A 13,939-nucleotide genomic window follows, 5' to 3' on the forward strand; every position below is an offset into this window, starting at 1 on the left:
AAAAAGACCAAAAATATCAAATCCAAGTGACCCTGTGCATAAAACAAGCAAAAAAATCTGCCAATGGGGTAAGCTAATTTTTCTTGAATTTAGTGTTTAAGAAAAATGTTCCAGTTTTTTTTGCTTAACCTATTGGCCGATTTTTTTTGCTTGTTTTATGCACAAAATCACTTAAATTTGATATTTTTGGTCTAAAAGACTTATTTTCTTGGGTCATTTTGGTCATCAAGAAAAAGCATCTTAATCCAAGAATTTAGATATTTTTTCTGAAAACAAGACAAAAATACTAAGAACAAATATTTTTTTTGCAGACCTTAAAAAAAAACCAACACTGGTGTGCATCCCGAGACAAAAAAACGGCACTGATATATGTTAAGATATGTCCGTACAAGCTGTTATTTTTTAATTAAGGCAGCTCAAACATGCATTTTAGTCAAAACTGAATTTGGTCGCTTTATAGTGCACATATCCATTAAAACCATTATTCCGGAGAGGGCTTATCCTGGTCCCAGACTAATATGCATGTTTAAAAACATCTTGCAATGACATATCTTAACATACATCAGTGCCACTGTTTGGTCCCAGGATGCACACCAGTATTGTTTTTTGTAAGGTATAGTTGTAAAGACTATTTAAATTTATATTTGGATTAATCTAAACCCTGTCTGTGAATACAGGCTCTGTATAAATTTAAAACCCAAGTATAAATGCTTTTAGAATATATTGGCTTTTCCTACATGGCATTACTTATGTCAGAAAATCCAGAGGAATGCATTTGTTTAAAAAAAAAAATAAGCAGAAAACATCTTTATACAAAAAAATGGCACGTGCAAAGTAATTTGCTTTTTGTGAGCCTTATCACACATATTTACAAACACTGCTTTATTCCCAAACCTGGACCCTGTAATGGTCTGTGCTATGAACCTATGCTTTATAAGAATTGACCGTAGCACCATTAGTTGAGGATTAACAACAGCATACTCAGTTCAATATGACAAAGCCGTATCAACACGTCTGAGGCGTTACCTATCGCCTGCAGGGTTACAACAAGTCACTGTAAAAATAAAAGCAATGGTGCCTCCATTTATAAAAAATAGTGCGCTGAGGCAGAGGAATGGCTTGAGTTTGTGAACTGGGTGTGTTAGTAGTAATGCACTCTTCCAATCGTGCCCGTCCCCGTTCCCAGAATGTCTGGCTGTCCATTCCTCCAGATCTCCCTGATGATCCTCTCCCTCTCCTCCAATCGCTGTGCTCGCTCCAGCTCTTCGGCCGAAGTGAATACGTTCCTGCTCAGAGTCCCATCCGGCGTAGATTGGTGGTTACCCATGGAGATCTCCGTGGTGCTATGGAGGACAGGAGGCTCCAGATCTCCTGCATCCTCATCCTCATCGCTCTCCTCGTCCTCATCTTCTTCCTCACTAAAGTCTTTCAGCTGTTTTTTCTCAGGTGTGGAAGGAGCGGAAGTGGTACGAGGTTTGCAGGAGATCCTGATGACCAGGAGGCAGAGAGTGAGTACTAGACCGAAACATACGCCAATGACGAAGTAAAGACCGAAACTCTCTGGATTTTCTATAGGGAGAGAGAGGAAACAGATTAATTATTGAATTATTTAAAGGGATAGTTCACCCAAAAATGAAAATAATGTCATTAATGACTCAACCTCATGTCGTTCCACGCTCGTGGGACCTTCGTTCATCTTCGGAACACAGTTTGGGATGTTTGAGGTTTGGTCTGGGGGCTTGTTGACCCTTCATTGGGAATCCGTGTGTGGTGTACTGTCCATGTCCACAAAGGCAACAAAAACATCATCAAAGTAGTCCATGCGACATCAGTGGGTCAGTTAGAATGTGTTGAAGCACCGAAAATACATTTTGGTCCAAAAATAACAAAAATTACAACTTTATTTTTTAGCATTGTCTTCTCTTCCACGTCTGTTGTGAAGCGCATGCGCAAGACTAAAGTCACGTGACTGCAGTGACGCAGATGACGTGTTATCCTCAGACACGTTTGCAAAGTTTTTTTTCTTTAAACTAACAGCGTGTGTCTCCCTCAGACTGTAAACGAAGGCCGGGCGCACAAAAAAAAAACAGCTGGGGCGCACCAGATAACACATCAGCCGCGTCACTGCAGTCGGTCCATGTGACTGTAGTCTCACGCATGCGCTTCATAACAGACGCGGAAGAGAAGACAAAGCTGAATAAGGTTGTAATTTTTTTATTTTTGGACCAAAACTGACCCACTGATGTCACACGGGCTACTTTGATGATGTTTTTATTTCCTTTCTGGACATGGACAGTATAGTGTACGTAGATTTTCAAGGAAGGGTCAACAAGCTCTCAGACTAAATATAAAACATCTTGAACTGTGTTCCGAAGATGAACGGAGATCTTGCGAGTTTGGAACGACATGATGGCGAGTCATAAATGACATTATTTTAATTTTTGGGTGAACTATCCCTTTAAACTGTGCAACAACATATTAAAGGTGAAGTGTGTCATTTCTGTGCAAAATTTTATTCAGATTTCCCAAACACCCAGTCGTTCAACAAATTCACACTATTGATTGACACCTTCAAACAAATGCTATGTATTGAGACGACAGATAACAAAATACATTCACCTGCATACATTTGGCAGATGCTTTTATCTTAAATGAATTACAAGCAATACATTTTATTAATATTCGTGGTCCCTGCACTGCAAAAAATGATTTTCAAGAAAAAAATCTTAGTATTTTTGTCTTGGTTTCAGTAAAAATATCTAAATATTGTTAGGTTAAGATGCTTTTTCTTGGTGAGCAAAACGACCCAAGAAAATAAGTCTAGTTTTTAGACCAAACATATCAAATTTAAGTGATTTTGTGCATAAAACAAGTAAGGGAGTCTGCCAATGGGGTAAGCTAATTTTTCTTGAATTTAGGGTTTAAGAAAAATGTTCAAGATTTTTTTTGCTTGCCCCATTGGCAGATTTTTTGCTTGTTTTGTTCACGAAATCATTTAAATTTGATGTTTGTGGTCTAAAATCTACACTTATTTTCTTGGGTCGTTTTGTTCATCAAGAAAAAGCATCTTAATTTAAGAACTTTTAGATATTTTCACTGAAAACAAGACAAAAATACTAAGAAATGTTTTTTTTTTTTTTTAAATAATTTTTTGCAGTGTGGTAATCGAATTCATGATCTTGCGGCGCTAACAAAATGCTTACATGCATTTGTCTTTGCATACTAAATGGTGTGGGAGAAATTGTTTCAATACATTGTTACAAAACATCAGCTTTAAATGTAAGTATTAAAGAATTACTAACCTTTAATGTGAGCATAAGCAGCAATAGTGTTGCTCAAAAAGTCCATCTCCTTCCTTTTCACGTTCATTCTGACTTTGTGCAATTTTCCAACCTACTGAATACACAGTAATTAGATAGCTTTTCTGCACAATAAAAGGTATAAAGCATCAAATTTACTTTGTCCATAAACAAAGCACTTGGCACCAACTTTTAAAACCACCTCATTTAAACAGCCACCACGTTAAAACCTCTATATTTTCTTACACCGTGTGCTTGCTTTAACATGTGCTGTGTGGTTGCTAGTCTGCTTAATAGTATTTAAGACAGTAGTCAGACTTGCTTTGTTTGCTGTCTGCCAGGCTTTATGTCCGCACAAAAGAAAAGATGATCCAGGATCCGTCCCCAATGACGTTCATTCAAATACATCTGCAGCCTTTTATCTTCCTGTTTTGTTTTTTTCTATATTGTGACTCTAATGGAAGATTCAGATTTCCTACAGTCAACAAATACACCCACACCCTCACGTACAGTAAGGCTTGAGAAGGTTACATTTATAACCCCAGACAAACATATCCTCCCGACCCACTACAGTTCTGCGCCTGTTTCCAATCTGACACAAACAGGCGCCACAGAAAACATAGGGACTTGCCGGATCTTACTACACATCCTGTGTTCCCTCCTCTTCATCCCATTCACAACAGTCACACAGAACTTCCTGCTGAGTTTGGCTTTTCTTGCTCACTATTGTTCTGTCTGAATGACATCACCGCGACACACCTGATGTATACGTACAGTGTGCATACTAAGAGATATTGGGAATGTAAAAAGCACATTTAGATGACTGAGAAAAAAAATTATTTGTAACTTTTACAGTTTGAACTAACTAATTTGGATTGCATAATCCTTAAAGTACATTCAATCCGTTTCATCAGTATTCCTGTTCCCTAAGGGTCGAAACCATGACCTTTGTGTTGCTGTTTGTCTTTGAAGAAATAATTAACCTCCACTTTTTTCACTTATCAAAACATTCTTTCAAATAAAATAAAAAATGAGATTTACCATTTAAAGCAGTATTCAGTTCCTCCTCAGTCCCTCATTGGATCAGTCCTCTCTGATTAGTTATTCCACAGTGACCTGCAAATATCAGGGTCCTTCGTCTGTACATTAAAGACACACACACACACACACAAAACACACACACGTCAGACAACATCACATTCAAAATCACTGAGGCATCTGCAGAGCAAACACATGACAGGCGCCACGTTTGTTCAGTGGACACAGGAAGTGGGCTTGACAGTGCACAGCCTTGAACTAATGTTCAAATTTAACCTATCAAACGCCAACAAATCAAATCCTTACAAGAATGAGTTGTTTTAATAAGAAACGAAAATAAATCACTGAATGATTCAAAAGAAGCATTTTCTATAACCCTTCATTTCTTGGTAGCTTTCCAAAATTACCAGCCTAATGATTCAGCGTCACAAGTGAACAAAGCTCAGCTGCTAGACATTAGGCGCAAGCTTGAAATCTAATATGCAGATGGTGTGAAAATCTCTGCGCTGGGTTGAGAGGCGGCGGCTCAAGTTGGTTTAGTAAAGACTGTTTGCTTTTCAGGGATAGTGAAGAACTTGCTGACTCTCGTATGTTTCTAGGCAGCTGTATCCAAGTGCCTGTTCCTGTTTGGTTTCCGTATGAATTACATATGTATCATTTCCTGTATGGGTAGCAGACGAACCAGCTAATCCATCAAACGCTTTGCCAAATGCAACAATAAAATGTATTTGTCTTTTACCAAAATATTTACAGTGGAGTCCATAACAAAGTCAATATCACAGATTTACTTCCTTAGCGATTTCATTTGCGTGAGTATAGTTTTGTAAACTAGATTTTAAGTAGTTTTAGACTCTACTGTATATCACATACCTCATTTTGTTTCTCCAGAATAATGTATTCACCAGTTTGGCCAAATTTTTCCCCTCACTGGAGAGCACCAAAACACTCCAACTGGAGAGCACAAAGCTTGTCCGAGTGACATGATGGCATCTGGAGGCGTGTTTAAAGCCTGTCTAAACATCCATTAACCTGCCCTGTTGTTTTGTTTTTCCCCCAAGCAGGAAATTATTGACAGACCTCCTGCCCACAATAATTCAACACCAGCATCTCACTTTCTCTCTTTCTCTTTCTCTCTCTCACAGATGTTTCAATTAACATGACAAATAAAAATTAGCATCTTATTTTTGTTTTTCGATGTCTAGGTTTGTAGACCGTACTTTACTGTTATCAATAAAACTTTTCTGCCATTTTGTATTTTTACATACTCCTACACCTTTTTGTTACATTTTGTCCTGCTGAAAAAAACAGCAAAAAACAGCATAATTCCCATGCTGGTTTAGCTGGTGGTCACCAGCATACACTGAAAAAAATAAAGGCTGGATTTACTTAAAAATATAGTGCATAATTTTTGAATCCATTTTTTTTTAAGTAAGTATTACAAGGAATTTAAAGCAATTTATGCAATTGCTTAAAATTTCAAGTAAAACTTGCTTAAAAAGGGGGTGCAAAAATGATGCACTATATTTTTTATTAATTCCAGCGTAATATTTTTTACAGTGTACCAGCACCAAAACGCAATATATGCTGGTCTTGCTGGTATGATCAGCATGGGATGCTGGTGCACTGCTGAACACCAGCTAAACCAGCACGGGAATTATGCTGGTCTTTGCTGGTGGTCACTAGCAAACCACCACCAAAACACAACATATGCTGGTCTATGCTGTGTATGGCATCTAGGGACGCTCGTTACAAAATCTTAGCAAAAACAACAACATGTTTGTATTTAGATGGATTCAGATATTCTACTTTGATGAAACATTGTGTTGCTTATGAAGTTTGTGTTACTTTACACATTAGCGTAACGGTATACTACTAACGTTACGTCAAAAGTACCGAAAACGTTCTTAAACTAATTCCAATTTAAACCGTTTATGTGAATAATGTTATTCACTTTGTAGTTTGTAGTGTAAAGTTTTCTTACTGGGAAATGAGAAATGGGATGTAGACCGTGGTTGTCTGGTCTGTGCGTGTTCATGTGTTTTGGAGGAGGCGTGGCTTTGGATGACAATTTCTAAATTAAGAATTTTTCCCTGTTTGTTTGAACCTGTTTGAACCCTGATAAGAGCTGCAGGTATGCAATATTTATAACTAGAGATGTATAAATCAGGGTAGAGGCGAAATACTGTCATGTATGGTGACAGTTTTTTATTTCCACAATAAGAAGACCACGGTAGCATTTCCTTCCCCTGGATTTGTCTCCATCCGACAGGAAAAATTGTGACATAGTGCAAATCCTTGTTTGTTCCTGTATGTATCAGAATGTTTACGAAGAAACACAAACTCATTTGTCTAAAGAAAGAGTACAAGTAGATGATTTGTAAAGCATGAAGTGGAGCGACCTTTGGAGTGATTTTTCCTTCCTTTACCAATTAACAACCTGACTGTACAACCTAAAAATATAATCGCAATACACAAACAGTATTGAATCCATGACATTTAAGGCTATAATTGAATCTACCGATATTGAAAGAAAAACATAACCCGAGCAGCCAGTGCACTCCTCTCGTTTTTATGACACACTGTCGGCCAAAACAAGCACATGGATATTTTTGATACTTAGAAATGTTCTTTCAGTCTCTGGAATTTTCTGGCACAAGTTGAACCACTTGTGGTCTTCTTGGCAGGAGAACTTGGTGACTGATGCATGGCTTTTAAGTTGAATTTAATTGGGTTTCTTTGTTCACTTTAAACTATCACAAACTATGGACATGCTACAAGCGCTGCTGTAAATATATTCAAAACTCCCAATAAATTCCTAATAACATGATTGTTATCAAAAATTTAAAATGTTGTAAGTCTGAGATGACTGAAGTTGTTTTAATTGTAAGAATTGATTTTTGCGGTCTGTCCTCTTAAAATCATAAGTGTTAAAGGGATAGTTCACCCAAAAATGAAAATTCTCTCATCATCTACTAACCTTTATGTTGTTAGAAATCTGTATACATTTCTTTGTTCTGATAAACACAAGAGAAGATATTTTAAGAAATGTTTGTCCCCAAAGCAATCATGAGCCCCATTCACTTCCATAGCAATCTTTTTTTCCTACTTTGTTTGTTCACAACCTGACAAGAGTGTACAAAAGAGTGAGAGTTTGGGTGAACTATCCCTTTAAAAGTTCAAAAATCTTTCTGAAATGTCCAAAATGAATGTGCATGCAAACAAAAACCTTTTCTTTTAATCGCATAAACATCTACATTGGACTGGTGGCTGAAGTAGATCTAATTTACCCCTAAAGGATATTTTTTTTTGCATTTGGGCAGACCACTGCCTCCTCCTCATAAAAACATCCCCATAACCTTCTACAGTTTTTCCATAAACAAGCATCCAAAGGCACATAAACGCTGACTGTGCAATATCTCCGCCTGTACTGAATCTCTGCGGACTCATTTCCATCCATTAGTCAGGTTCACCTAAACACCATCCAGAAGCTCTCCCACGAATCGTAGGTGCTGCCCAGTTTTCCCCCAAAACCCCACAGGTGCTGAGGGTAACTTTTAAAACCAATAAACTTCACATTCATGCAGCTGCGAGTCTGTGTGTGTGTTGCCTGTAAAACCGTTCAAGAGGCGACGTATGGCAAATGCATTCACTCCAGCTCTTTCACAGGTCTGGATCTTACCATAACATTTTCAAAAGAGTGTTGAGTGTCTATCTTCCGTGTTTTTCTTGACGGATTTAACTGCGTAACTCATTTGCACTGCCTATCCAGCCAGTAGCTCCTACTGAGGGTGTTATTTCATTTGGAGGTCAGTCAGACATGTGGTTGCTATCACGTCCTTGACCCCGGCACAAAAGGTGGAGCTGACCCTAAAGATGTGTGCCAGCCAAGAGAGAGGAGACAAGGAATGACACATAAGCTTCCTTCTTGAATTTCATCAAATGAACTGAATGCCTGGCTTCCCTGCTTAAATCTGTTAGTAATTTAAGTTGAAGTATTCAGATACTGATAGATGAACAGTTGGATTTAATTCTGCAAAAGAAAAACACACAGTCTATATTATACTGCTATACAAAGGAGTTTTTTCTATGGCATTGTTGAGAAGAACAAAAAGGAGAGGGACAAATGTGCACACGATGAAATTAAAGCTCCAGAAAGAATTTATTCCAGATGCAATGTGCAATAGACCTGCAGTTTAGGTGAAATGGAGATATAACTGTCCTTGCCCTAACTAGGTTAAATTTGTGATTAACCGGTTCTCACCATGAATATAGTCATAGATGCTGAAATGACGTTAAAGGATTGTATTAGATGGATTACAAAGGACACTAGCATGCTCCTTGCACAACAGAAACAAAGTTTCTGAAGTCTCTTGCAAGTCCTATCCATTCAAAATCCCATTGTAAGATCATATAACAGGTCAATGACATGCTCATGGTGGGTCTCCATTCACTGAGGTTAATATAACAGAGGATGCAGTTGCCAGAACGTGTTGGTATCAGTGGGGGTTTTGTTGCTGAAGGCCATGCTCTTGGGTTGGGCGTTAATATTGAACAGATGTGTGTTTTATTGGGGTCTCAATTCTTTAAAATGCGAATGCAAAGGTGTGTCCAGGTACACGTGTCATGGACGTTGATCTTTAATAATCTTTAAGGAATCTTTGGGAATATCTATGGTATAGGTCAGCTTGTTCAGATTTACCAGATGGTTTAAAGTGAAACAAATCAATTCATACTATTGGTATAAAAAGTATGAAAAGTGTGTGGGTGATGAGGTGAGTAACCCTTAGGTGATCCCAGATCTGAACTTGGAGGTCTTTGCAGTTTCTGACCTCTCAACGACACAAAAACATGTTCTTCTTTCCCATGGACTGGTGGTCATTAAACCCCCCAAAAATGTATGAAGGGCAAGGTCCACAAACACATTTTGCAAAGAGGACTGTGACTGGTCATTAATACCAGAAAATGAGATTGCTCAGCTGCGTGAAAGCATTTAGATGTATGCATTTGTATCCAAATCAATTTTCACCGCATTCAAGTCACACACCTTATGCATTAGCTGGGAATTGAACCCCTAACATTTGCCTTGCTAACCCAGTGCTCTACCAAATGAGCTGCAGGAGCCACATAACAAAATCGGCATACCAATCTGATTTATGGCACATTATCTAGGATTTTCTGTATATTCGGATATGAATATTTCCTATCTTAATCAAAATCCACTAGCTCATAAAAAATAGAGATGACATAGAGAAAAAATGTTTGGGAGTTGTTAAAAAACATAGACTGGATAAGTCAATAAACATTTCAAACCCCCAGAGCAAAAGGAGTGTCTGGAGTAATATGCATCTGAATCAATCAAACTCAGATAAGCATAGTGGGGCCGAAATTCTTCCTGGTCCTCAGATCAATCATGAGAGACCTGACATTTCTGAGGCCATTGGGTTTGCATGGATGTCTGAGTCTTTAACGGCGCCACATTGAGGCAGTCATGTCATTAGATGGAGGTTCTCAACCTTTAGGTCGCGACCCCGTGTGAGGTCAGCAAAGATGCAGAAGGGGTTGTGAGAGGTTTTTAAGATCTGTATTTCGTTTGCGATGTTAAAACAGAACACTGCAAAAAATGACTTTCTTACTTGGTGTTTTCGTCTTGTTTTCAGTAGAAATATCTAAAAATTCTTAAATCAAGATGTATTTTCTTGATGAGCAAAATGAACTAAGAAAATAATACTAGTTTTTAGACAAAAAATATACAATTTAAGTGAATTTGTGCTTAAAACAAGCAAAAATAACTGCCAATGGGGTGAGAAAATTTTACTTGAATTAAATGTTTAAGAAAAACGAAATCTTATTTCACAATTTTTTTTCACCCCATTGGCAGATAATTTTGCTTGTTTTAAGGACAATTTCACTTAAATTGTATATTATTTGCCTTAAAACAAGAAAAAGCATCTTAATTTAAGAATTTTTAGATATTTCTACTGAAAACAAGACAAAAATACTAAGTAAGAAAGTCAATTTTTGCAGTGAAACGTTTGGGTTTTATGTGTAATTTTTAAAGCCATACTTCTTAAGTATAAAATATTGACATTACGCATTTGAAACTAGCAGAAGCACTTTTTCAACATGACTTAGGGCAGTTTACACAACAACTCTTTACAACGTTTACAATGATAATGGCGTTTTGGGGTCCTGAAAAAAACGTAAACCTTTGAAGACGGGTCTAAAAGTACAGTGAAACCATGTCGTCTCTGTGTAAACGAACGACCTAAACAAGAATCTGTGATAACGGTGACATCATCATGCATATGTGTTAATTAAGTCTATAGTGAGTATAACCAAAACAATTGCGGCCTACAGGACTGTGTTTGTGCTACTCAAAGTACCGAGTTTATTAACAAAGTTTACAAAATGGCGCATTTTTCTCAGTGGCGGCTCGTGACTGCTCATCCGAGGAGCGCTAATTCAAAATATGTGTTTGGAGTGTCGTGTGTTGCTTGCGATTTCAAAATATGTGTTTGTTGAGTCATATAAACCATGTGCATCACGTGTTTTGTCAAAATAAGTGCCTGCTGCACACGCGTCAAAAACGTTTATGATAAAAGTACACAAAATACACGCAAGACACTCCCTTAAAAGTAAACTCTGATTACTCATGCGATTATGCGAGTATCTGGCAAACGTGAGCGTCTCTTTTATCATAAACCCTTTAGAAGCGTCTGCAGCAGGCACTTATTTTACGAAGTATGGTCCACTTTGTACACATACGCGAGGGTCCGTCGGATTTTTAAAACCCTGCGTACATGTGTAAGTCACGCATGCGCGTACAGGACAATGTAAAATAAAGCCCAGGAAATGCATTGCATTTTGGCGCAATGTGCATGCATCGAACGTCAGTGTACACGCATGAGTCAAATAAACTATACTTTGCCAGGCTGTGCATTTGACTATGCGTGTACATTTGCACAAACATAAAAAACAGACTATACTTCGGGTTTAGGGACGGTTCTTTTTGACAGCGTTGTCGTGTATTGGGGAACCAAATGTGGTTTGTCTGTGTCATCACTAGAGATGCTCTGATCGATCATCGTACGTTGATGCTTGGTTTGCTTTTCAATGATTTACGATAAATGCGGCTACATCTATAAGCCAGAGGGCGCTCTCGGGCAGAAACTCAATATGCGCTGTAGACCAAGAACCATACACACACAGCTATGATGACACGCAGCTCCAGGAAATGACTTAATGATATATTTATATTGCTGTTCTTCAAACCTTTTTAGGTATTTTCATGATAATAAAGAATATGTATAATGATTATGTTTGATGAGTGTTGCTTTTTCAAATGCATGTTATAAACGACTCAAACTAGTGATTTGAGATCGATAAGGACTTATTGATCAAAAGCCGAAGTACATGAAATAGCTGTGAATAACATTGGCTGTGCGATTTAGAAAAGTTATCAGCCACATATTATTAGTGTATATCAGCATTTATCGGAGCACCCCTAGTCATCACTGTGAAGAAGCCTTTTCAGAAATGTTATTTTTAAAAATGCACAGTATACATTCAAGTTACATGTTTTGTCAATATGTGTGTTCCCTTGGGAATTGAACCCATAACCTCTGCAACGCAGTTCTCTACCAATTAAGCTACAGGAACAGTTAATCCTGTAACTCTTTTGTCAAGGCTCAAAATTGAAAACCTATAAAATTAAAGGTTGTAGATGAAAGAAGGTCCAGAACCTGTGTCGTAGGAAGACCCCATCTCAGTTAATCTGTGTGTTTTAAATCTGTGTGTTTGTGTATTCTATCAGCCTATCTCAACAGTGTGAACGTAAGAGTTTACAAATGCAGTTTAAATAGGGATTGACCTCTGACCTCACCTAAATCAATAGTCTATGTTAACTACCAGCTCTCATGAAGATAAGACGGCTGCCGATAAACACGGTAGACAGGGTTGGCGGAAGACAGCAGAGGCTCAGAATAGGGTTGAATGGCTTTGAGCACAAGTCATCCATCCCTAAACAAAAAACAGCTGCAGGATTTGCTCATCTCTCCATCTGGATATAAATCAAACTAACATCGCATGGCAAAACAAACAAACACACCCTTACAAAGGTGCCAACTCCAGGTCAGAATCTACAATAGATTTTCATGTCAGGTTAATTCAAATAGTTAATAACTAAAAATGACCGTATGTAAACATGGAGGCACTTAACTACCGATCTGGCTCCTGTACAGGCAACCCGCTACACATAAGCCCCTCATCTATACTGCATGATCAGGTTTACACTATAACTGACCTTCCCGCAGATAAACACAACAGACCAGGTGTTTATTTTTATAATGGTAAAACATCAACCTGATCCTCTAGTCTTGACCTGTTCTTATACATCTATTACGGGTTTAGTGTAAACCCACATGGAGGGGAACATTCACAAAATCGATCGTCTAATATGCACATATGGTGGTGTCTGATTGGAGGGTTCATAAATCATTACCTCACAAGATTTGTACGCGAGGGCGAGTCTTACAGATGTGGCGTGTGTCGTTCTAATATTTACGTGTCAGCATCAGTCACACAGGACCAGTATTACAAAAACCCTTAAGTGGTAGCCTATATGTGACCCTATCTATGAAGTCCAGGCTAAAGTCTTATAATCTAAAAATCAGATTAGGAGCATTAAAGTTTAATTTTAATCACTGATTTCAATCTTTGACATTTGTCAGTATTAAAGATATCAAGGTTATATTTTCACAGAATGCTCTTTACATTATGTAGGATGCTTTTATGTAGAAAAAAGGTTTTCACAAAGAGATTTCACAGAACTCACAGACTCATTTCTCATCTCTCTTTGGACAAACTCACAGGTATATCACAGTAATATCACTTAATATAACAAATGAATAGGTCAGCTACTCACCAAAGAAAGGAAGGAGCTCTTCTAGACCATCACAAGTTCTTCTGAAGTTTAGTCCAGAGCTGAGTACATCAATATGTTACACAGCCCGGATTATATAGCTAATGAATAAATCAGTTTTCAGTCTTCACAGCTCAATGACTGCTCAGTTTGATTCTGCATTACAAGAGTCTGGAATGAAAGAGCTGTCGACTTCCTCTTGAATAAGCAGCGTAAGAGAGTTCTCCCGCTTTCAGACACTCACAACAAGCGGCAGGAAAATCTGTCTAACAATACTCACACACAGAGCAGAGAAAGACATGAGGGAGAGAGAGGGAGAGGAAAAGGAAAAAAAGGGGAACAGCCTTAAATGGGCAGGGTTTGGGAAAGGGAAAGGGAGGGAGATGGGGTCTTTCCCCGGTTGTTAAGGAAACGGCCGTGAAAACCTAACTTTAGTGCAATTAACCAAGATTTTCCACACTGAATAAAACATGACAGAACTGAAGAATAAAAGAGCCTTTGAGAGAATTGTAGACCACAAGAAATAGGGTGTGTTTGGGTTTAACCCTACACTGATTCAAAATGTTGTGTTGTACTTTACAGTATGCCTCACAGATTTTTTAAATACAAATGAAAAACAGCGTGGAACAACATTTCAGCCACAAATGAAGAGCTTACATGCAAACCCTATAAGTGAATCTGA

General features: G+C 38.0%; 1 protein-coding gene across 8 annotated transcripts; it reads right to left on the bottom strand.

The window, feature by feature from the left end:
- Positions 1-783: 783 nt before the first annotated feature.
- eva1ba (eva-1 homolog Ba (C. elegans)) lies at positions 784-13,555 on the bottom strand. 8 transcript variants are annotated; one of them, XM_055210887.2, is made up of 5 exons: positions 13,261-13,555; positions 4,341-4,438; positions 3,931-4,083; positions 3,303-3,393; positions 784-1,569 (listed from the first exon to the last, which is right to left on the bottom strand). In XM_055210887.2, the coding sequence occupies exons 4-5, from the start codon at positions 3,367-3,369 to the stop codon at positions 1,142-1,144; spliced, it is 495 nt and encodes a 164-aa protein (XP_055066862.2). In that variant the 5' UTR covers positions 3,370-3,393; positions 3,931-4,083; positions 4,341-4,438; positions 13,261-13,555; the 3' UTR covers positions 784-1,141. The 8 variants fall into 8 exon arrangements, with proteins under 8 accessions (XP_055066862.2, XP_073728414.1, XP_055066863.2 ...); XM_073872313.1 differs by lacking the exon at positions 3,931-4,083 and adding an exon at positions 8,017-8,204; XM_055210888.2 differs by lacking the exon at positions 13,261-13,555 and adding an exon at positions 5,208-5,354.
- Between the last annotated feature and the right edge of the window lie 384 nt (positions 13,556-13,939).

This window comes from Misgurnus anguillicaudatus, chromosome 10 (genome assembly GCF_027580225.2).
Source record: "Misgurnus anguillicaudatus chromosome 10, ASM2758022v2, whole genome shotgun sequence".
Lineage (NCBI taxonomy): Eukaryota > Metazoa > Chordata > Actinopteri > Cypriniformes > Cobitidae > Misgurnus > Misgurnus anguillicaudatus.

What these genes read in the sequence shown, in the direction of transcription:
- eva1ba (XM_055210882.2), bottom strand. An exon ending in TGCTTATGCTCACATTAAAG is followed by an intron (nt 1,570 to 3,302) that starts GTTAGTAATTCT and finishes CTCTCCCTATAG; the next exon opens with AAAATCCAGAGAGTTTCGGT.